Here is a 24,334-nt window from a genome sequence, read left to right as displayed (position 1 = left end):
CTATCACTGTAAGTGAATGTGAATCAATGACCCACCGGTGTAGGACTCAGGGTCCGTGACCAGGCCTAAGGAAGACCTTTCCCTCCATTGCTCTCTTAAAGCAGAATCCCAGTATGTGGCATAACTTTCCTTGACTTAATAAAACATTAAAATGTGAACCAGCAGTTAAACCAACAACTGGACAAAGAACGGCAACAGCACTAGCTTATTTACTCTTGCTGTTTTAAACATATAATGTTTTTTAAACTTTTGTGTGGGGTTAAGGAAATCGCTCCATATAAAAAATATTTTGCACATATTTCATTTTCAAATATGTGACATTTTGCAGTGGCATTTCAGTTGGTGTGAGGCTACAGGAAGCAGTGTGAACACTGTCACCTAGTTTGGAAACAAATACCTACAAAACGGCATAATTTGCGGGTTTGTGAAAACCAGTGTGAACACAGTGGTAGTGAATTGATGTGTCCGTTCTTTGTTTAAGATTAGTCTGAGTGGGCAGGTTTTGGCATTCTTGCTTGGTGATCTGTGATCCCCCACAATCCCTGGCATCACTGCCTAATCCAAATCCTTTGTCTCTGCTTTGTACCCATGTGCCATCCAGCTGCCATTCTGTCTCAGTCACTATTATGGTTTTCATACCAGTTCCTGGAAGCCCTCTGCATTCAGTGTTAATCAAGCACATGACAATTGGAATGGTGTTTGTAGTCCAGACTCATCACTTTTCTGCATTTTGGTAATGTGTGTGATGATGTTACAGAGCTGTCACAATCTTTATGCCCTTAATAATTAATAATGAAGAGAAAGAATCCACATGTGTATTTCCAGCAGCTTCATATATTTAATCTTCAAATGCATGTGACGTTAATAAAAGTTTAGACATTCATATATACAAAACAGAAATTTTTAGAAACCTCATTTTATCTGTTGCCAAAATAACCATAGATTTGGCCTGAAAACAGCATATACTAATGAAGAGGAAACAAATAGCCATGTTTTTTTGATATGCTATTTGCCTCACTTAACATCATTTTGAATAAAAGTATCTGCTAGATAGGAAATTCCATTTATATTTACTTTAAGTGATAGGTGTCCATATATAGTCAGCTATTTTTTCTAAACTGTACTCTAGAATTCACCACTGAGCTGTAACACCTTTGGGCTCCAAGTCAGTGGATTAACTACATACACATATTTTTTCATGATATCATAAGATCTCCAAAGACCATCTTTGATTTTTCTTATTTTCGTCAAAAGTGTTTAGAATCACTTGAGCTTTATCATACTGTTGTCCTCCTGTAAGAAAAACAAATGTCCATAATTAAAGTTAATAATACTTGGATGAAGTCTGCACTGAACCTTTCTGAACATCATATGTCAACAGTCTCCAGTGATAAAGCAATGCTTTGGTGTGATGCAGTATTCGCTTATTGGCAAAATCACCACATAAAATAGGATCTTGCCACATGGTGGCGCTCATTAGCAAAACTAGTACGCAAAACAGGATCCTGCCACATGGTGGTGTTCATCAACATGTGCAATACATGCCTGCTTAGTCATACTCAGAAACAGCTTCTATCACAGAGCTTTTGCCATGCTGGACTCCATCTGCAGTCACTAGCCCCGCCTACTACACCTGGAACCCTATCTCCCCCCTGCCCCCTGCTGAGCTGCTGTGACTGATTGACTGACCTTTTTATTTTGCACAACTATCACTGCACTTTGCACGAACAAAGTATATATGCCATGTGTGACAGGCTAAGCTATTCATTCATAATTGAGTACGATTCATAAATATACAGGTGCTCCTTGACTTAAGATGAGGTAACATTCAAATGAACTCATAAGTAAAAAAGTATCAATAGTCAAATATGAATATGATAGGATAAATTAGCAAATAACTACTGTAACTGAATAAGTAAATAAATGACTACAGTACCAAACCAAATAGCAGTAATTAGAAAGTCAATAAAAGAATACTTTATAGGTACAGAGTTTATACTTTACACTTTAAAAGAATACTTTCTAGGTACACACATACACAAAACACTGTATGATACGTTTTAAACACATTGAATGTTTATGCTGGCGATTGCTGCAGAGACTGCAAAGCATGGCTGCCATCACTCAGAATCACAGGAAAGTATCATATGCCATATTGCTTCAAATTCAAATTCAAAGTTTGATGGCTACTGAATGTGCATCTCACAACTGTAAAGTCTGAATGCCATAAATCAAGCCATCGTACAGCAAGGAGCATCTGTATATGCCATATGTTTATAGTTTTTAGGAGTATTTATATTACACCATGTTTGATTGTTGTGTGGTTTATGTAAATATTTATGCATGTACAAATACAGTATATGAAAGTTATTTATGTCATTACGGAGGCTGTTGCTAAATTTCATTGTACATGTGTATCCCAAAGGCACAATGACACATAGAAATCATTGATCCTTAAATAATATCCCCAAGCCAACATTTCATCAGCCAGAATCATGATTTGACTGAGACATGGCTTGTCTCACTCACAATGAATATACCTTCTGTACTGACCTTTGACCTCTAGCACCAAATCTGGCCTCATGACGCAATAGACAAGCCCGTCTGCAGTAACAGTCCAGAAATGGCTGTCCTTCCCAGGCTGTGGGGAGATGCTGAGCCGGCTTCCAGCCATGACCATGCCTCCAGAAGTCTCCAAGCAACAGTTTTCAGCTACCTGCGTCATGCGGAGAGATTTGAAAGTCATATGGGACCACAGCTCTACCATGGCCCTCCACTGCGGATATTATGTCCTAATTCTAACAATATATCTTGTTACCATTAAATCTGTACCTTGCAGAACAGCAGGCCGTACTGATAGGCCCAGATCTGCTCAGCCCCGTTTGTGTCTTCTGCCGCCTGAACTCGCATCAGTGTGATGTCATCCAGTGATCCAGTGAGTGACATTAACAACCCAGTTTCCTTATTCAGCAGACGAAAATACACTGATTTCTGAATTGATGGAAGACACACAGGTGAAGTATACTCATCTTGGAAGCGACAATGAATATGCATAAGTGCAGTACACCTGTCTTTGAGGAGGCAATAAACATGCATAGGTGCAGTACACCTGTCTTTGAGGAGGCAATAAACATGCATAGGTGCAGTACACCTGTCTTTGAGGAGGCAATAAACATGTATAGGTGCAGTACACCTGTCTTTGAGGAGGCAATAAACATGCATAGGTGCAGTACACCTGTCTTTGAGGAGGCAATAAACATGCATAGGTGCAGTACACCTGTCTTTGAAGAGGCAATAAACATGCATAGGTGCAGTACACCTTTCTTTGAAGAGGCAATAAACATGCATAGGTGCAGTACACCTGTCTTTGAGGAGGCAATAAACATGTATAGGTGCAGTACACCTGTCTTTGAGGAGGAAATAAACATGCATAGGTGCAGTACACCTGTCTTTGAAGAGGCAATAAACATGCATAGGTGCAGTACACCTGTCTTTGAGGAGGCAATAAACATGCATAGGTGCAGTACACCTGTCTTTGAAGAGGCAATAAACATGCATAGGTGCAGTACACCTGTCTTTGAAGAGGCAATAAACATGCATAGGTGCAGTACACCTGTCTTTGAAGAGGCAATAAACATGCATAGGTGCAGTACACCTGTCTTTGAAGAGGCAATAAACATGCATAGGTGCAGTACACCTGTCTTTGAAGAGGCAATAAACATGCATAGGTGCAGTACACCTGTCTTTGAGGAGGCAATAAACATGCATAGGTGCAGTACACCTGTCTTTGAAGAGGCAATAAACATGCATAGGTACAGTACACCTGTCTTTGAAGAGGCAATAAACATGCATAGGTGCAGTACACCTGTCTTTGAGGAGGCAATAAACATGCATAGGTGCAGTACACCTGTCTTTGAAGAGAAGTGTAAATGACTCATGTTTGTGTTAATCCCACTGGGTTGGTACCTGGATCAGTGGACGCAATGACCCGATTTGCCGCCAGCTGCTGAACTTGTACCAGTCTGCTACTTCGCCGGGCCTCAGAAGAAGCTGACGGCCACGGAAGCTAATTCCCTCATACAAGACCCACCTGAGAACCAAAGAGGAGAACGTGCAGGGTGGATGCATGTCGCTCTCCCCTCGGTCAGCCTTAAAGGCCTCTCTGAGTACTATTTACTGCAAACATCAAAAATGGATTTAGGCTTAGTCAGGGCGTTTATAGCCACTTGCTGCTGAGCCAGCTGACAGATTTAAATAGCCCAAAAACTGCCCTTTCAGCAATCAGGCAGGTGTCTTATGCACTGTATGGTACTCACAGTCCCCCACCCACAAGCACGGACTGGACCCAGGTGTCACAGCCATTCATCTGGAGGTTCACAGTTCCATGATTGAGAACCACCTTCCTGCCCCGGAATCCAGGTTTGGTGAAGAGGGTGATGGAGGGGACAGAAAATTCCTAATGAAGAGAGAAAGAAGCCCCAAGGCATTCTTATTGTTTACATCAACAGAACCTGAAATTCTTCCTAATCTCAATGACAATTTTTTACTGAATGCCTTTTAGAATTTGCATTAAACAGCATTTAAGTGAGGATTAACTTAACATGCCTAAAATCGGGTTCAGTTAAAGTAAAAGTGATTAAATGTCATTGTTGATAGACCACAGCACACAACAACAAAATGTGTCCTCTGCATTTAACCCCAGCAGCGTGTGGTGGCAGTACAGTACCTTGCTTAGGGTACCTCAGTCGTACCTTGCTGGTCAGAAATTCAAACCAGCACCATTCAATCACAAGAACTCTTCCCTAACCATTAGGCCACCTAAAGAGCATGGCTTATGAAACCTTAGGCTACGTTCACACTGCAGGGCTTAATGGTCAATTCTGATTTCCTGCTCAGATCGGAATTTTTTGTTTGCCTGTTCATATTACTCTTTTTAATGTGGCCAGTTCACTATGCTGAACTGGCCCGCGTGCGCACAAAACAACCAAGACGTCACTTTATTGATTCGAAAACTGCCCAGTTATGATATGAGCCTTCCAGTTTTGCCCTTTACAGATTTATCTTCCCAAATACTTATTAAATCCAGGACCTCACTGTCCCTCCACTGGCCAGCTTCTGTGCTCTCCTCCATGTTTGGCACTCTGACGGAGACATATGGTGACTTCTGCCTGCGCAGAATTGTGACGAACGTCGATCGAGAGTGACGTAAAAGTCGCATGAATTCCGATTTCGCTGTTCAGACTGAGGTTGCATTGCAAAAAATCAGACCTGTATCCGATTTATGACCACATACTGAAGTGGCCCAAATTGGAATTGAAAAAATCGGATCCCATGTGACTTGTGCTGATCACATTGTCATGAAAAAATGCGATCTGAGTCACATACAGTGTATGAGCAGAAAATCGGATTTGGGCCACATTTGTCCTGCAGTGTGAACGTAGCCTTAAACTGCCTCATTGCTCATAGCCATCCTTTGCTTAACCTCCTGTGAGTTATGTAAGACAACCACAAAAATGAAAGTTCTCTTAGTCATTGTGAGAAGTTTCTGCCTCAAACAATCATCTCCACCACAATACTCACAAAGCCTGTGGTCTGGAAGGAGCGAAGGGAGGAGCCGGCTGAGAAGCAGCCGATGGCGCCAAGGCTGGGATAGTCGCCCTCCTCCAGGACATACATGCTGCTGGTGAAGCCTGGGCCTTCAAATCCCAGCCAGCTGAGAAAGACAGAAGCACCGAACTTAGAGAGGCATCTCACCCCACACCCCGAGAGGAAAGAGGCCCAACCTGGGAATTGTAGTCCATTATCTAACCACTATATTAACAGACGCAAATACAGGCAGCACTCGACTTACGCAAAACTTACTGAAGTAAATCTGGACTTACGCAAAAAATGTCAAGTTCAAGGAGGCACTAATGCAAAAAAGGCAACATTTGCCTGTAAGTAAATTTACATAATTATCTTTTTTGTTTATTTCATGTGCTGTTTAGTATCTATTACTAGTATATTTTTGGCTTATGTGTTTTGTGCTATAAGCCTGGCTTGAGATACACATGGCTACTATCCCCTCCATGGGTATCGATCAACAAATATGCATGTAGATAAATGATTTTTTTGTCAAATCGCTCTCAGACAGTCAGGATAGGGACCCACCACTCTTCTACCCTGGTACTCAGCACTGGTGCTCCACAAGGCTATGTGCTAAGGCCTCTCCCTTACATATTGTACATCCATGCCTGAATTCCAATCCATAGCACAAACACCATCAAGTCTGCAGATGAAAGCACAGTGGTGGCCCAGACCACAAAAAGGTAGTGAGTCTGCCTACTGGGAGGAGGTCTGCAAGCAAATCAGAACTATGCTCTGACAATAATCCAGTACTCAACACCTCAAAAACCAAAAAGCTTATCATCAGCTTTGCAAGACCCTATCCCATTACACATAAATGGAGATAAAGTAGAGAGAGCGTCCAGCCTCAAACTCCTGGGCACTCACATCTCTGAGGACCTCACATGGACAATTAACACCACATTTCTGGTGAAGAAGGCACAGAAGCGGCTCTATTTCCTAAGGACACCGAGAAAAGTCAACCTGTCTGCACAGCTTCTGGTGTCCTTCTGTCACGGTTGCATAGAGATCATACTCACCTGGGGCACCTCAGTACGGCGCGCCAGCTGCTCAGTGGCTGATAAGACTTTGCAGAGAATCATCAAATCAGCCCTGAAAACCATCAACACGCAGCTGCCTTTACTACAGAGCATCTACAACATCAGGTGTCTTTGTTGGCCAACAGCCATCATTAGACTCATCTCACCCCTGCCATCATCTTTTCACCCTGCTACGCGATACAGGTCCATTAAAACCTGTACTTTCAGGTTTATGAGCAGTTTCTACCCTAAAGCCATTAGGGTTCTGAACTCTGCCCTGGAGATATTGCCACACTCCTGACCTTCTGTTTCCACCAGTACATGGGCACCATCAATGTTTCTATATCCACTATGTGCAGTAATAGCAATACCTCTACATCTTTACATATGGGGACAGGAAGTTCTGTAGTAGAAAACAAAATGTGTCTGATGTGAGCACTCAGACCCTAGACACCGCAGGTATTGCGATGTTATGATTCTGTGCAATACTGCTTCTGAGCAATAATGACAATGATAATGAATGTAACACTACCAACTAAATAATAGTTTTAATTCTAGCCTAATCCAGGTTTCAATGTCACTACAAGGGCTGAACGATTTATCGATTACAAATCAAAATCGCGATTTGAAACAAAGCGATTAGCAAATCCCAAAGGCTGCGATTTAGGACATGCATAATACAGAACGTCTGACTCAAGGCTTAAAACTGTAGTGAAAATCATTATACAAATTCATGCCGTCCTCCTTATGTGGCAGTTATTCTCACCAATCAAAAATAACCTAAAAGCAAATCCAAGGATAACATCCATCATTAGACTCATCTCACCGCTGCCATAATCTTTTCACCCTGCTACGCGATACAGGTCCATTAAAACCTGTACAAAATCTATAAAAAATATTGCAAATCAAATCCTAATCGCAATATGTCATAAAAATCACGATATTTCCCACAAACCGTTCAGCATTAGCCACTACTCTTTCTTGAAGTTCTCCTTATTTAAACAAATGAGTAAGCAATCTATCTGTCATGTCCTGCCCATCCAGTCTGCCACACCCTCGTGATTTCCTCCCCAGTCTGGCTGTGAGAGCCAGGCACATGCTTGTACAATTTCCCTCTCATTCCTGCCACATATTAATCACTCTCAGCTGCCCCCTGATAATTGTGTATTTAAGCTCTCCGCAGTCCTGTGTTCCCCAGTCTGGTCATTGTCAGTAGTTTGCACTCCTGAACCTGTGCCCTGTCCTAAATAAAGCTTCCTTATGTGGGGTTGTTAAGCGCTAAAAGCTGCATCTGGGTTGTGCTTCCTCACTTTAGTTCTGCATGTGTCATTACTCAGAAAATGCATGCTGTATGTTAGTCAATGGAAGCTGCTGACACAATCAAGGCCAAGGGAAATAATACACAGCAGCAGAGAGACGGTGATCGTATTTTAAAAAGAAGGAAACAGAAAGTAAGACAGCTAACATTAAGCATTTAGGGCTTTTCCAGCTGGGATTCTGTTGCAAAGACATTCTGTAGCTACCGGCAATTTCAGGAAAATTTCTGTATTAACTAACATACAAAAATAGGATTAAAACAGTTAAAGTGTTGATTCTGGCGTTAGGTAGAATCAACCCTATGAAATATGAAATATTTTTACAACTCAACCACTGGCTATAAGATTTCTTGAATGATATGAGAAGGTAAATCCAACTTACATAAAATCTGACTTATGTAAGGGTTTGTGGAACAGATCAGTCATGTCAGTCAAGAACTCCCTGTATAAAGAGTTCAGCTGAGGAGTGGGTAGTAACATATGCATGAACTCTGCAAGGTGTGTGAATTACCTGCCTGAGTGACCTACCTGCCAGCCAGCACTCTGCAGGAGCCCAAAGAGGCATCCCCGGGTAGTTCAGAAACACTCCCCTCAAGAAATCGGACGGTACCTTTGAAGCCAGGCTTGGAAAACAGCTGCAGCTGGAACAGCCAATGGAATGAAATAGTACAAAAGGATTTAAATGATTATTTGCAGTGTGATGGTGCATGATGTGACAAAATGATGTGACAGCAGCAGGCACTCAAACTGCAGCTTTAACAGCAGGGGTACATACCTTAAATGTAGCAGTTTTACCCACAATGTTCTAAAATGGACAAAGAAAAACATGAAAATATCATTGAAGATAACAAGAATACCTGTCCTCAGCGTCACATAGTCAGAGAAACCAGGTGCAACATACTGTCAGCGAGACACTTCATTAATTGCATAAATGAGATCATTAAAAGCTACTTTAATTAAATATAATAGATCAAGTTTTCAAGCACCTTTGTGTGAAAAGTTATTGTAGAGAAACTTGTGTTTTACTGAAGCAAAGGTATTCTGCCGTTTCTTTGATGTAATCACGAGAACATGCATGATGTTTACCTGGACCACAGGCTGTATAGATAGGATTTGTGTGCTCTGGGCTCCCCAGTCTTCTGGATTTCCATAGAGACCCTTCTCAAGCACATACATGTCTCCAGAAAAACCTGGTTCCTCAAATGCCACCCAGCTTCAGAGATAACAAGGGGGGGGGGGGGATGTCAATGTCTTGTCAAACACACCCAACAGATAATCACTTACTTACAGGCTGGCAAATAAATGCTTTGGTTCCCACAAGATTATCATCCCTGAGCAAAGGAGTTTCTACCCATTTAAGGTCTAGATAAGAAGTAAGACTCAGAGTCAACAAAACTAAGAGCTGAGATTAGAGAAGGCTGTGGGAGTGTTGTCATGTAAACTAAGGGGAAATATAAAATGCAAAAGGAGGGTCCCAGTGGGCGAAGTCTCTGTGCTCGTCGTCGGAAGGTCACCGGTTTGAGCCCAGCTTTGGCAAAATAGTCACATGTTCGTGAACCTTTGAGCAAGGGCGCTGCGGCAGATGACTGCCCTTTGCTGCCAAGCTCGCTCTCAGCTATATGCCTGTCCTGGAAGGCAAGATGGAGTCGGCAAAAAGAGGATTTCCCCATGGGGATCAATAAAGTGTCATTATAATTTCAATAGAAAGTCAGGAATGCCCTGCTTTCATACAGGTGAAAGAGTAACATCAGAGAAAGGTAATGACTCCCACTCAGCCACGCCCTAACGTCTGCGACCTGGGACCCTGGGTGTGGGATAGGTCACATTTATTGGGAAAAAAAAACTATTAAGACGGTAGAGAAAAGGGGCAAGTTCAGATTTGCTCATGCGGGCTTGGCCACCCCCACAACGCACCAGCTAAAGCTGCCCGTGCTTCACTGTACGAAGGGGAAGGTCAGCTTCAGCACGTCCACATTAGACATGTTGTACGGATTGCCAGCAGACAGCGTCCTTACACAACAGCTAATTCCACAGTCTTGCAAAAGGCATGTGATACATTAACGAGTTGTGAGAGAGCAAAACAAAGAGGGCATAACAGAAGAGAAAGAAAGGAAGAAGCTGAGAGCGAGACCTGGAGGACAGCAATGAGAACAGTGCACTCTTCCACTGCAATCAGCATGATGTTCACTTACACGCCCCCAAGCACCTCGATGGACTGTGTCTTCACTCCATAACCCATTTTCTCGAGGCTGGTGATGGGCTCAAAAAGATCCGCACTGATTCCTTGATCACAGTCTGTCTCGCTGTACATCTTTACATATGGGGACAGGAAGTTCTGTAGTGGAAAACAAAATGTGTCTGATGTGAGCACTCAGACCCTAGACACGTTCTTCAAGTCTGTTTTTATTCCAATGCACAATAAACCCTGTACTGCAAGAGGCGGTGCAGAATATTCTCAAATTCCAGCACCACATATAAGAATTGTCTGTTAGTAATCCTAAGTTGTGGAGCAAACCTGTAAAAACCTAACATTTAAGTAGCACATCAGAGCTTGCAAAGTGCTTGGAACTGATATAATCATCCAGTGTGTAGAGATAGTAACACAATGAGGATTTGGGTGTGTGGCTCAGCAGTTCAGAGCAGTATGCTGGTGTCTGTAAGGTTGGGAATTCAAGTCCTGCGGCAAGCAGAGTAATCATACAGTATCAGTGCTGAGCCCTTGAGCAAGGGCCTTAACCCCAGCAGCTCTCAGAATGCTGGCAGACCCTGCTCCATGATCTCCACTTAATAACTAATAAGTAAAACTAATGCTGAGTTACTATACTGATTTAGGGACAATTTCAAACAATAAAATTACATGTATTAACAACAGAGTTTTGGCAAAGGTGTTTTATATGCAGTGAATGGAATCAAGGTTGTCCCAAGGGGTATGTGAACTAAGTAATTGCTTTGGGCCCAGTGGCCACCATCTGATCAGGCTCTCAGGAGGGGAAGATGACAAATGACAACTGAGTTAATAAACTTTTGCTTAGGGCCCCAAAAAGGGTTGGGCCGGCCCTGAATGACCTGTATTGGACCACGTTAAGACTGGTGCATACTTACAGCTATCACAGGTCGGATGGAAAGGAGCTGCTCTCCAGTGCCTCCCCAGTCAGTCCAGTCCACGTACTCTCCCTCTTCCAGGACGTGCTGCCTGCCCTCAAATCCAGGCTCCTCATAACCAACCCAGCTACACAACAAACATGGCAGGGAAATGAGGAAAGCATAGATTAGAGAACCATTCTAAAGCTGTTACATATATTCAAACACATTAAAACGTCGTACAGCAGACCCATCAGAGCTGACGGAGGATTAATGGAGCATGACTTACAGTCCTCCAAGAATTTTCACTGAGCCCACAGCTTTTATCTTGCTGCCATGGGAGACTGAGCTCTTAGCCTTCCCATAAAGTTTTTTCCCTGCTTTCTCTCCAAAACTGAAAACATTCCCTTCCAGCTCCATGAAAGGTCCTTCAAAGCCTGCCTTCTCATACACCAGGGCCTGAAGGAGCACAGGAACAACTGAGCGATCGGTAAAAAATAGCCATAAAATCCATTGACCTGAGACCGCAGTGATAAAATATTGTTGCATCAAAATGATGGTTGCTTAGATTTTGTATGTAGGTACTATTTAGGTTTTAGAAAATGTTTGGTAGAAAGAGTCCTTTGCGATGCCAGTCCCTCTGTCTGCAACGTACTTTAAAGATATTTTTGTACATTCATCCAGCTCCCAGTAGGGAGTCATAGTAATTGTGATACTTACCACAAGCAGCATCAGACGCAAATCAGGGATACACCCTGAATGAGAAGCCAGCCAATCACAGGCTACGTACAAGCACACATTCACATAATACGGGCAATTTCTAGATGCCAAATTCATGTAACTGCATATCATGAGAAGACCCACATAAAACAAGGAGAACATGGAGACAAATAAAAAAAAAAACTGAAATCAGTATCTTATTAGTACATATTACTCAAATTAGGCACATAAAACTTCACTATCTGAGGTAGATAGTTCAGGTCCAAGAAGTAAAAATCCAGACCAAGATTTTGTTTCAACCAACCAGTTGAGTACTCTCTGACTGTGAGTCTTTATACTAAATTGTTTGGTTGAAACAAAATCTTGGTCTGGATTTTTACTTTTGGGACCTGAACTATCCACCTTTGATCATCTTAGAATGCAAAATCCCACTACAATCTCACACTCAAATGATTTCCACCCTGACTGTATTTTCCAAAATTTTAGGCCTTTTCTTAATGTTAATCAAGAGTTCCACCAACCTTTACTTCATTTGGGTTCTCAACCTTCAGTCCACCCTAGAAGATGGAACAATAAAAGATTTATCACCATATTAAAGGAATTATTAGGGGTATTTTAATTTGGTAATGTTTTACATTAACTGCACATTCATAATGCATTTATTATGCATTCATAAAACATTCAGTGCATCTTCATAATGCAAACATAAGCAGCATGTAAGTATAACACCCTAACATGCCTTATCAGATTAAATATACATTAATAACAAACATTACACAATTATAATGTTTGTTATTTTCATATAATGTTTGTTATTAATGTATATTAAACCTACTAAGGATGGTAAGGTACATGCTACTTATGAATTTTCTATGAATGCATCATGAAGGTGCAGTTATGTAAAACATTACCTGTAATTCCTTACTGACAAGACTGTCAGACACCTGACTCTTATTTACTAAAATTTACAGGAAGGTTTTAAGGAAATATATTTAACACATATTCATGAACACTAAAGTTTCGAAAACACAGCCTCTGACCTTCTTGCCAGAAAACATTTCATAACCCAGAAAGTGGCCAGACTGGAAAAACAGCCTTTTGGTGGAGAAGTAATGTTTGGGAAAAGCATGGTAACTTCATTAGAGTGGCCACAGACTCTGCTTGCACTTCATATACATTATAAAACATATTAAAATGAACAGACAGCTAAAAGCCTTTAGAGGAGGGAGTAAGAAAGGCAGTCCTAAGCCACCTAAGCAAGAGCCATTTAGTTTGGTTCCCAGATGGTGGAATGAGTTGCTGAACCGCTTGGCGTCATCAGATTCCTTCTACACCTTCAGGAAACGCCTGCAGACACAACTGTTCCAGGAATACCTCTTCCAGCCTGATACGACCCCATGCTCCCTGAATGCTCTTAATGTTGCATGCATCTTATTTGACCTATTTCAATAGTAGCCTTATCAGGTTCTTATTTTGTCTTGCAACACGCTGTATAGCTCCTGCTCCAATGCTACTTACACTTGTACCTGAGCTTTCATTAGAAGCATTTATACCCAGTCAGCCCCGCCACAGCCGTATGCTAGCATTATGCTATTTGCTTCGCTTGATTGTCATTTTGGACAAAATCGTATGCTTAAAAAAAACGTAAATGTAAATCCTGTGAGTGAAGAGCAGCCTGAAAGGTGAACGCACCATTCGGAGTGGTCGTATGGAACCGACACAGGGTGCCGGGAAGCCCCAGGACTCGGAATTGGGGTACTGGCCCGGTTCCAGCACGGCCAATTGACCAGCATATCTTGGCTCACTGTAGACCAACCAGCTGGAAAGAGAGTTAGGCTCTGTAAGATGTTAACATGTATCACCTGTGTCAAAAACAACAAATGTGTCACTCAGCTGTGTTAAACAGATCATAACGAAAAAATAAATTGATGTATATATTAGGGTGTCCCAAAAAAAATAATAAAAAAAAAAATCGAAGTGACACCCCCTAAAAAGTTTCCTTTTGGTAAGTTTTACTCACATATAAAATTTCAGCTCAATCGGACTTCATTTAGAGGTGGCACAAGATCTGCAAAGATTCGTAAAATACCGCTAAAATTGATATAATTCGCAATGTTCGTGACCTTATAAGTTTTTATTTCAGTAACAAGGTGAAACTCACAAATACATTTACAGTGCATTGTAACAAAGTAAGGCAATTTTCGTCGAAACACAAAAGCAGTACATGCTTCAAGTTGTTGAACAGCATAGACGTACCTTTCAGCAGTGTAACCTAAGTGAACTGCACAGCATGTAATCTGACTAGTGACTAGGCTACTACTAGTGACTTCTGTTCTGTGTTACTTATGTAATTTGCCAGTTTGTCACACTGAGTGATTACAGTGATCAGCGTTCAGCATTAAAGAAGCAGAAGTGATGTCATTTTGTTTTAATTAAGTTTAATTAAATTGCCTTACTTTGTTACAATGCACTGTAAATGTATTTGTGAGTTTCACCTTGTTACTGAAATAAAAACTTATAAGGTCACGAACATTGCGAATTATATCAATTTTAGCGGTATTTTACGAATCTTTGCAGATCTTGTGCCACCTCTAAATGAAGTCCGATTGAGCTGAAATTTTATATGTGAGTACAACTTACCAAAAGGAAACTTTTTAGGGGGTGTCACTTCGATTTTTTTTTTTAATTATTTTTTTTGGGACACCCTAGTATATATTGATCTTTATATTATAATTGATGTATATATTGACTGATGCCTTTTTGAATTCTGCCCCCACTAGGAACAAGGCTGCCAGTCTATTAAAAGTCACATACACAATCATACATTACGGCATATTTAGCATAACTGCACATCTTTACCAACCCGTGTAATATGGAAAGGTAATATGAACTTCACCATTACACGCAGACATGCACGCACGTACGTGCATGCACGAGCACACACACGCACACGCACACACACACACACACACACACACACACACACACAGTGGAGGTGGGATCAGGAGACAGTTATTGTATAACTTGCTATAGAGTGGATGAGTATCTTTCAGTTGAACCCATGTCCTTCACTTCTACACTACCTGCTGCACTGAACAGTGCTTCAACTGGGTGCTGTTGTCTACTCAATTAAAATGCATCATCACAACACAGGTTTGGCACAAGAAAACAATAACAAAAATGTTGTGTAACGTGACTAATTGAGCTGGCATTCCAGGGAGAGGCAAAACACAGCAACACCACCGGAGGGAAACCACTCCGGCTGTGAGATGCATCTCTGAGTCACCCTCACCCTCTTGCACAGTCATTTTCTGATTTACATCAACAACAATCTTGCACGGTCATTCCACACAACAAGGACTAACATAATACATTAGGGCTCGCCCATTTTTAAAATGCATTCCAGAGTAAAAAATAAAAAAAATTAAAAATCTGCCAACAAACATGTTGAACTTGAACTGAAGCCTAATTTGTCACCTGAAAATCAGAAGAAAGACAGAAACACGCACTGCTGAAAGCATGGTTGATATTGAAGTCTTTGACAGTCATAAGTGCAATATAGTCCAGTAACGTACAAACTTACATGCCAGAATGAACTGTTATGGATGCTGTGCTTGGTTGAATCCTGAGAGCGCAGATATCAGGGGTGTTGTCAAAATAGGATGACGGCCTCCCTAAACCTGCAGGCTCTGTGAACAGGTCAATGTGTGCTGGCCTGTAATCCTGAAGAGCCAGAGAAACACATTAAAACACTGCTGGCCTTCAGCTGATACAGGCTTGGAGATGAAATAGTCATGCTTAAACGCCTCATTTGGTGACAGAGAAGTGGACTGGAAGTACAATTCAAATGATGATGACACAGAAAATCAAAAGCGGACTGACAGTAAATTTTCTGCAAGAAAACACCAAGCAAGGCCAAATGCAATCCCTGACATAGACTGGAGGGGTCTGATTACAAAAGCCAGGGGGAAGAAAAATAATTAATATAACCTGCAAATGATTAATCTCAGAACAGGGATGGGCAGAGAGAAACAAGAAAGAGATCTGGGTATAAGAGGTCAGAGCTCACCCTGATAACCAACTGGATTGAACCAATGACAGGGGAGACTGGAGTCGACTGCAGACATGGTGCATGGGACGCCCCTTCTTCGGCCCACAGGTAAAGCAACTCAATAGGCTCCTCCTCCAGGGCGATTGAGCGCCCCCCAAAGCCAGGCTTCTCATACAACATCCAGCTACAAAAAAGGGAACCTGGTGATTTCAGCAACAAAGAAGCCAGCACTGAACCTTTAAAAGCACTAAGAATTACAAATTATACTGATTGGCTCTGATTTTCTGATTTTCAGAAAAGTGCTTATGAAGATGCACTGAAATTTGTAAGAGAAATGCGTGGGATTAATGTTCAGAGCGTCTGGCTGGTAACAACAATTTTTCTGACTCACCATCCTCTGACCACTCTGACAGAAATGACTGATGACAGATTTAGTGATGAAGCATCCACCACGTCTCTAAAGATCTCAAATGATTTACCAGTGAAATGCGCTTTCTCATGAATGACAATCTATGGAGACAGGAAAAGGAAATATCTGCGGATTTAACATCAGTAGATATCATGCTACATCCTTGCTAAACTATCCTAAAGCATGCCTCAGACTACAGCTTTGGACCAGAGGTGGAAAGTTTAGGTTCAGAAAGTACAATTCCAGACCAAGATTTTGTTTCAACCAACCAGTTGAGCACAAAGAGTGACATTCACAGAGTACTCAACTGGTTGGTTGAAACAAAATCTTGGATTTCTACTTTCTGGATCTGAACTTTCCACCTCTGCTTTTGACCTGTTTTCTCTTTATATGAAGCACTAGATTACAATGGTAGATGTTATTAGACATGTGATATAACCAAAAAAAGACCTGTGCACATTACCACCAAAATAGTATATACACAAAATGATCTGTGCACATTACCACCACAGTAGTATATACACAAAAAGACCTGTGCACATCACCACCACCTTACCATGTCCACAAAAAGACCTGCATACATTACCACCACCATGTCCACAAAAAGACCTGCATACATTACCAGCACCATGTCCACAAAAAGCCCTGCATACATTACCACCACCATGTCCACAAAAAGACCTGCATACATTACCACCACCATGTCCACAAAAAGACCTGCATACATTACCAGCACCATGTCCACAAAAAGACCTGTGCACATTACCAGCACCATGTCCACAAAAAGACCTGCATACATTACCACCACCATGTCCACAAAAAGACCTGCATACATTACCAGCACCATGTCCACAAAAAGACCTGTGCACATTACCAGCACCATGTCCACAAAAAGACCTGTGCACATTACCACCACCATGTCCACAAAAAGACCTGCATACATTACCAGCACCATGTCCACAAAAAGACCTGCATACATTACCAGCACCATGTCCACAAAAAGACCTGTGCACATTACCAGCACAGTAGTACACACAAAAAGGAATGCACATCACCACCACCTTACCAAGTCCAAAAAGACCTGTGCACATTGCATTACTACTTCCACAAGAAGCCTGCATAAAGGGCAGGACATTAAACTCACCCACTCGCCTGAAGCGAGCAATTTAGATGAAGGTAGAGCAAAAAAAATGAACACAAGTCTGCTGACTAATGAAAAAATGCATATCAGACTTTTTTTTACTGAACTAGCCCAACTAACTCTTAAGACCCCTCCCTGCATACACCACCACCTTCCCAAAAGTGCACTTTGGCCACCATCCAAAGTTCAGATCCTCATTCTGTAATTTATAAATCCATGTTACCTACCTTTCCGGGACGTTTGTGGAATTTGTCTACAGCTGTCACCTGTAATAGAAACAGTGAGCATTTGTTTCAGCATATTGCTGAAAGTGAAAGATGGTGAGGTACTGTACAGTGACAACATCATCGCTGAGCTTAAATAATTAATCATTTAAACAAGTAAGGAAAAAAACAACAGCCTTAATGGTCTCACAGAGGCATGGTCATTAGGAAGACTGCGTGGGGAGTTGGATTCGGCACATGGAGGCCAGCAGTAACATTTGGGTTCTTTCCATTGAGAACAAGAGGATTAACACCTATGTTAACCCATATAGAGAGGAGCAATTTTTTATTCATACTAAAAATAAAACAAGGCTTCCAAATACAAAAGTTTGTGCAATTTGTACAACAGACATTTATTTTCATATACCGACAGCTCTGGACTTAAAGCCAGCTTAAGTAAATTATGTAAGTAAATATTATCTTTAACTTCTTTAGTACGAATTACAGTAGTAGTATATTTTTGACTGAGGTGTTTTTGCTATATAAGGTATCTTGTAGGATATAGGATCTGATTTACATTAAATGTGACTTCATAAGGGATTGTGAAATGGATTACTTACGACAGTCAAGACCTGCCTGCATACCAGTATTCACATGGTTATACTTGGCTTTGCATTCATCTGTATGGTCCAACAAGCTAATCTGGAATAGTTGTGAATCATCATCATAAACTTAAATGGTAAACTGTAATACTTTGTCTGAACTTCATAAGCACATAGGCTATAATATGATACATAACCTGTGGATGTGTTATGTAGGTGTCAGAAAGGGCCTATCATAAAAAACTGTTACCAGCTTGACAGGAGATAGACAGAAGCAAAACCTATGTACAAACCTCTGCCTCCAGTGGAAGATACTTTGAAGGTTGCTCTGGAGGTTTGGGAGATGGAAATGCTGAGAGGCACTGCACTACCTCTGTCCCTGCAGTAGGCACAGTGGGCTGAATGGCTGCACTTGGCAGTGGAGTTAGCGTTACCATAGTCTGTGTTACTGAGATCAGTGGATCTGAAACCACGCCAGTCGAAACTGGGCTGCTCAGGGCAGAGTCCGTTTTACTTTTGGGCTTCTTTGTCCCAGAGGAGGAGTTCATAAGGCTAGAGAGTATAGAGCTACTCCTCAGACGTGAGGACATTTTCTTAGGCTCCTGTTTCATCTCGTTTTCTTGCTCCTGGTCGCCTCTCTTCTGATCGTTCTGAAGTAACTGGAAAAGCTTGCTGGTTCTATCTGTACTAACCTGTTTGGGCTTCAGGCTACTATATGCATCAGTGCTGTGTCGCTTAACAAACTCACCAGGACACAGATCCATCTTGGCTTTGTTCTTCCCCATTCCAAACTCAAAATCCATAGGATTAAAAAGCTTCTCAAAATATTCTTCTTTAATCACAGGCAGGGTGAAATGAAGCAGGGGTACTTTAGGCTGACCATGTCTCTTTAGGGGAAGAGAGAATGGGGAGCCCAACCTCTTAATGTTATCTATAAAGCCCTCAAACTCATTGGAGGTGCCCAAAAGATTGTATTCATTGATAGAAGATCTTAATGTTCCGCTGATGCCCTTCTGTGTCTTCTTAGTGAACTTCTGTTCCACATCCAACCAGCTGGACAGAACGGCATGTTTGTCAGTGGAGACAGGCCACTTGTTCATCTGGAACTGCTGGAGAGTTGCTGACCTATTTTTAACAGCACAAGCCGCCTCTGTACCATTGGGTAGGTCAGTGAGACAGGAGGCGCTCTCCCTCACTTCAATCTGGGAGTCAGACCGGCTTCCTCCATTTACAATTGGAGTAACAGGGGGAATTTCAGCCTTAATGCCTGACCCATATTCGACTGACAGTCCCAATTCGTTACTTTGGTCACTGTTGATAGTTGGCACAGAAGGAGTTCTTTCCATTTCATTGTATTCTGAGTCCAGCTCTTGGACATTCTCCATGACTCTGTACGGCTCATCCAGCAACTGTGGCCCTCTTGCCTCACACACCGTGCTGACTACACTGGTATCTTTCACAGACACGTCCTTTTTTTGTGCATTATAAGGCTGCTGGGGCCCATCGACTTTGCTTTCAAAGACTTTGTCATTAACATGATTTAATTTCATGTCAGTGTGATAACTTTGACTAGTAGAATGTGTTGTGTCTAGTATTTTCTCAAGGGTTTTTTCATCCATGTGATTAGTGTCAGTTTGCGGCTTAGTTTCTGTAGGTTTCAAAGACTCGGTGACAGGCTTTATCAGCTCACCACCTGCCTGTGAGTCCATTGCAGAGTTTGCCTTGTGTAATGATTCTTCAGTGTACTTCGTAATTCTGTGTGTTGCACCTGAAGGGACTCTTGTGGCATCTTCCCGCATCCCATCTACAGCTTCGGGAAGTTCTCTCTGTTTCAATGGTTCCTGTGGTGACTCTACCTGTTTCTCTTCAAATGATTGGTGCATTAGGGGAGCCTTATCCTTCAGGCTCAGCTCTGATATCTCCACTCCTGGAATCACAGTTGGGTTGGGGTCATAATTATTTTTAATCTTAATATCTGGCCCATCAGCCTCTGACCACTTTTCTTCTCCACTCCTTTCTCCATGAATAGCTATAGGGTTATTCCCTTTTGATTGAGAAGCAATATCATTCTGATTATTTTCATTATCTGGCACTTGGCATACAGATGCACAAGGAGAAAAACCAAAATCTGTAACTTCTGGGAATTCCCCTGTATCACAAGATAACTCTGTCACCTCTGTGCAGACAAGGTTAGGTGAGTCTGTCTCATCAGCCACATTCTGGTGTTGTAGATGTACAGGAATCGTTTGACCCACACTAGCAGGTTCAACTGCACTTTTTACATGTATACTCTCTTCTTGTAAATTAGTATGAAGTTGATGATCTTTTTGAGTTTCCTGACCTGTTTGATCCAAGATCTTATCTTCCAACATTTTTCCAGCAGGTCCAGATGGTACAAGAGCTGGTGACTGATCATCAGGTGGCTGGGTGCCAGTTCTGCCACGGCTGATGTCCTTTCCTGAAGTTGTTACATCCACAAAAAAATGGTTTTCAGACTTCTTCTTAGGCTTGGATACCTTTGATCTTGAATGATCAGTAAGAGGTTTTATTAGATTTTCCTGCGTATTTATGACTATTGAGTCGGACTTCTGATGTGAGACCTCTTCATCATCCTGTAATGATACTGGTAAAGGCAGCTTCGTTTCATTCAGTGGTGTGTGTAGGAAATCCTTGGCTTCCTCTGCTAGTTTTCTCTCCACAGACTCATCCTGTGTTTCCTTTTTAAGAGGTGCAGGTGATTCGTTCTCAGTCACTGACACTTTGCTTTCTATTTTCCCTTTAAGGTCCTTCACATCAGACTCTGAGGTTCTACTGTTGGATTCCTCTTTGATTGTAGTGTTTCCTGATGGTGTTTTAGGTAACTCATCTTTTGGTATTAAGATGTTCTTATCATACTGAACCTTTTTACTCTCCTTGTTAAAGGAATTTGAGGATCCACCACTACTTGGTCTTATAAAGGTCTTTTTAGTTAGAACTTTCACGCTTTTGCCAGTTCCACAGCCTTTCTCCAGGCTAAGTTTAGAACTTGGGTTTATAGAGTTATTTCCTTCCTTACTCTCTCCTTTATTCAGTTTGATACGTTCCGTGGTGGCTGACACTTTTTGATTTTTTAGAGCAGCTCCTGACTGTTGTCCAGGCATCATCTTAGATTTGTTATCTTGACCTAAAGGAGCATCATCCCCACTGCTTGATTTTAAGTGTGACATAGAGGTATCTTTCTGGGCATATTTATGGTATGGATTGTGACGTATCCCAATATTACTTCTGTTTTCACTTCGCCATGTTTCTGTAAAGTCCCTTGCCCGTTCCTTTACACTCTTAGTGCTTAGTTTTGTAGAATACTTTGGATCTTTGGTTCGGTCAGTGCGTTCTGGCACTACCACTGATGCAGTGTGAGTGTCTGGAGCAGGAGTTCCATGCACAACCTCCTCACCGTTTTTTGAGTGAGGCTTGCATGCAGTCCTCACTGACAGTCTCCCCATTGGTCTGGGAGAATCCTTACTTTGTGTGCCACAACTGGCCTTCTGGGCTTGACCTGTTGCCCGTCTCTCAAACAAACTAATTTTATCTGCAATCCTGTTTGCACGCTTTATGTTCAAGTTCACATTTTTCAGATCGGGAAGCCTGAATGAAAGAGGGAGTATGTTGTCATTCACTTTGTTAAAAAAAAACCCATTTTTTCATATATCATAATACATTTTTATGAGTTAATAAATATGCATAAGTATGACAAATAGTCATCATCTTTAAAATAAGTCTGATTATTATTTCATATGTCTGCGATTTAATGAGCATAAACTAATCTTTGCCTGACAAGCAATGACAAGTAGACAGTCACCATCCATCTTACAACCACTTATCCAGTACAGAGTCATGAAGACATACAATCATTATAAGTATAAATTAAAAAATTTGACTCTCCTAAAAATGACAACTGACTTACGGTTGAGGCTCAGACTTCAAGGAAATCTTCTTTGCTGTATCTGTGAAGCCTTTCTGTAGTTTACTCATCCCCACATGCATGTTTCTCTCTGGACTCAGAGTTGAGCTCACGGCGACCTTCCTGGCAAGGTACTTCTCCCCAGTTGATGCCCTGGGGCTCTGGGGTTTGGTCTCTGCACCCTCTGTGTGCCATTCAAGCAGATCTGGGCTCTCTGAAATAGGACTTTCAGAGACAGAGGAACGAGGTGACTCCCCATCTGAAGGACTCACACACACAGGTATAGCGAAAACAGGTGACTCCTTGTCCAAGTCAGGCTTCACCCCGGCTTTCCCCAGCTTGGCTGAAGGGGACTTTGGTGGACTCCTTTCAGAAGGGCTGACTGCGTCCCCAAGAGAATTCTTCTGTGACCTCCTCCCCCATGAATTCCTTCTTCCCTTGGCTTTCTTCTCTGTCTCTTGTGCATTGGTGGTCAGCTGGGTTTTTCCCAGCCGGGAGGGTTGAAAAGGCTCCAGAGTTGAGAAATATCTGGGAAACAACTAAGAACGGTGGGGTGTATGTCTGCCAAGCAGAGACGGATATCACTGTGGGAATAAAAGGCATTCAGGTGAGTTGCATCACCGGCCTCAAAAACCTGCTCTTCTCTCAAGAGACCTATCCCTGTACTCACACTCCCAGTACCAGAGGTTGTTAAGGGCTCGGCTTCCTCATTTTCTTGCTGTTCAGGATTGTAAAGCGTCTGACATAAAAAGGGGGTGTGGTCCACACTGAGAAACTACTTGTTGCTTCTGGCAGTTAAAGGTCTAGCTAGGATCCAGCACTGCTCTTGTGCCTGACAGATAAGAAGACAGTGGTCTGTTAATTATCAAAATACATACATGATAAGGGCACTGCAAATGAGCAAAAACAGAGAGTAAAATTCCACAATGTGTGTTATAAAAAAGAATGCAAGAACATTTACGATATACAATGTGTAAATGATTAGAATGTTTCATTGTCATAAATTAAAATATCAGGGCAGAATAGTGTTATCATTTCAAAAACGCTCAGTCTCCATATACATATATATGTGTGTGTGCGTGCGTGTGTTTACAAGCTACTCTCTGCGTTTATTTAGTTTAAGAATACGCCGCTGAATACTTACCAAACCAGACCGAGGATCCCAATTTTCTTAATCCAGTATTGTTATAAAAAGCGCAAATAAATTCCTATCGACCAACAGAGTCATTTACCTTTTTCACACGTAACTTAGTTCTCCAGTTAAAGAGGGATTGCCGACTACGTTAATGTGTCTCTGTCCTGCGCACAACAGCAGCCAGAAGCACATTTGACTATTATATGAGGCTTCGTAAATAAATAATTAGTATGGAAAGGCGTCTCCACAAAGGTTGACGTTTAATGGTGACCAGCTGGATTACAATATTCCGTCATCTGATTTCCTATTCGAGAGTCTCAGCAAGTGCCTCGCTTCTTGATTACAGTAAACAAAGCGGGAAAAAAAGAACTACGTGGGAGTGGCGCGCGGTGCGAATTATAGGTCAGATTTTACACTAAATGCCTGCAATGATAAAATGAATATAATTTCTGATTTCCAATTAAATAGGTAATTTGCTGCCTTTCCAGACCCAGGCGACCCTGCATAAGACAAGTGGGTGTAGAAAATGGACAGAAGCATGCATGCGCGAATAATTATAAGAACTATATTGGGGCAAATATGTAAACGTTCGCCAGTAAACACAGCTACTGTAGGTTATCGAATTTATGGGCATTTGCTTTAATGTTTTAGTGCACTCGGTATCTTTTCTTAATAAATTATGAGAACGGAGTAAATGTCACACCATCATCGGACTATATGCGGACAACTTGAAAAGCCTTTAACTAACTAATTTAACCTCGGTGTTGCAGCCCAGTTATTTGTAGGACGCCGTCACAAATCAAAACATCTTCACGAATGGACCTGATAAGGTCCTCAAACATAACAGACATTATTACACCTTTTTAACGCTTTAAACATATCATGGGTTTCCTAAAATATATATAAAAAATGCTAGTTAATGTAAGACAACATGACAACGCTGTACTGTACATAGAGTATCTGTTTGGATAAAGAACACCAACAACCATTTTTTACATGTTATTGATTCGGTTGTTGAACTAAGATCTTACATTGGCTGAATGATAAATACATTCTATTATTACTTATATTACATGTATCATATCTGTAGGA

General features: G+C 41.6%; 1 protein-coding gene across 2 annotated transcripts; it reads right to left on the bottom strand.

The window, feature by feature from the left end:
- Positions 1-814: 814 nt before the first annotated feature.
- Positions 815-23,549, bottom strand: LOC111851541 (uncharacterized). Of its 2 annotated transcripts, XM_023826567.2 has the most exons (22): positions 23,252-23,549; positions 22,778-22,939; positions 22,111-22,691; positions 18,461-21,791; positions 17,590-17,628; positions 16,204-16,322; positions 15,831-15,996; positions 15,345-15,484; positions 13,454-13,580; positions 12,283-12,318; positions 11,331-11,500; positions 11,063-11,189; positions 10,153-10,295; positions 9,047-9,173; positions 8,736-8,765; positions 8,489-8,601; positions 5,581-5,713; positions 4,317-4,456; positions 3,967-4,090; positions 2,833-2,991; positions 2,554-2,716; positions 815-1,293 (listed from the first exon to the last, which is right to left on the bottom strand). In XM_023826567.2, exons 3-22 carry the CDS (start codon positions 22,188-22,190, stop codon positions 1,205-1,207), a joined length of 5,556 nt encoding a protein of 1,851 aa, XP_023682335.2. In that variant the 5' UTR covers positions 22,191-22,691; positions 22,778-22,939; positions 23,252-23,549; the 3' UTR covers positions 815-1,204. The 2 variants fall into 2 exon arrangements, with proteins under 2 accessions (XP_023682335.2, XP_023682334.2); XM_023826566.2 differs by having other exon boundaries at positions 22,111-22,939.
- Positions 23,550-24,334: the final 785 nt, after the last annotated feature.

This window comes from Paramormyrops kingsleyae, chromosome 19, assembly GCF_048594095.1.
Source record: "Paramormyrops kingsleyae isolate MSU_618 chromosome 19, PKINGS_0.4, whole genome shotgun sequence".
Classification (NCBI taxonomy): Eukaryota; Metazoa; Chordata; class Actinopteri; order Osteoglossiformes; family Mormyridae; genus Paramormyrops; species Paramormyrops kingsleyae.
The sequence above is the reverse complement of the archived record's forward strand: the minus strand, read 5'-3'. Positions and strand labels throughout refer to the sequence as shown.

Excerpts from the sequence above, each read along its gene's own strand:
- LOC111851541 (XM_023826566.2), bottom strand. The coding sequence starts at position 22,190 with ATGCATGTGGGGATGAGTAAACTACAGAAAGGCTTCACAGATACAGCA. Across the intron at positions 15,485-15,830 it reads CAATCCAGTTGGTTATCAGG|GATTACAGGCCAGCACACAT; the intron begins GTGAGCTCTGAC and ends CTGGCTCTTCAG. Across the intron at positions 4,457-5,580 it reads CCTTCCAGACCACAGGCTTT|GAATTTTCTGTCCCCTCCAT; the intron begins GTGAGTATTGTG and ends TCTCTTCATTAG.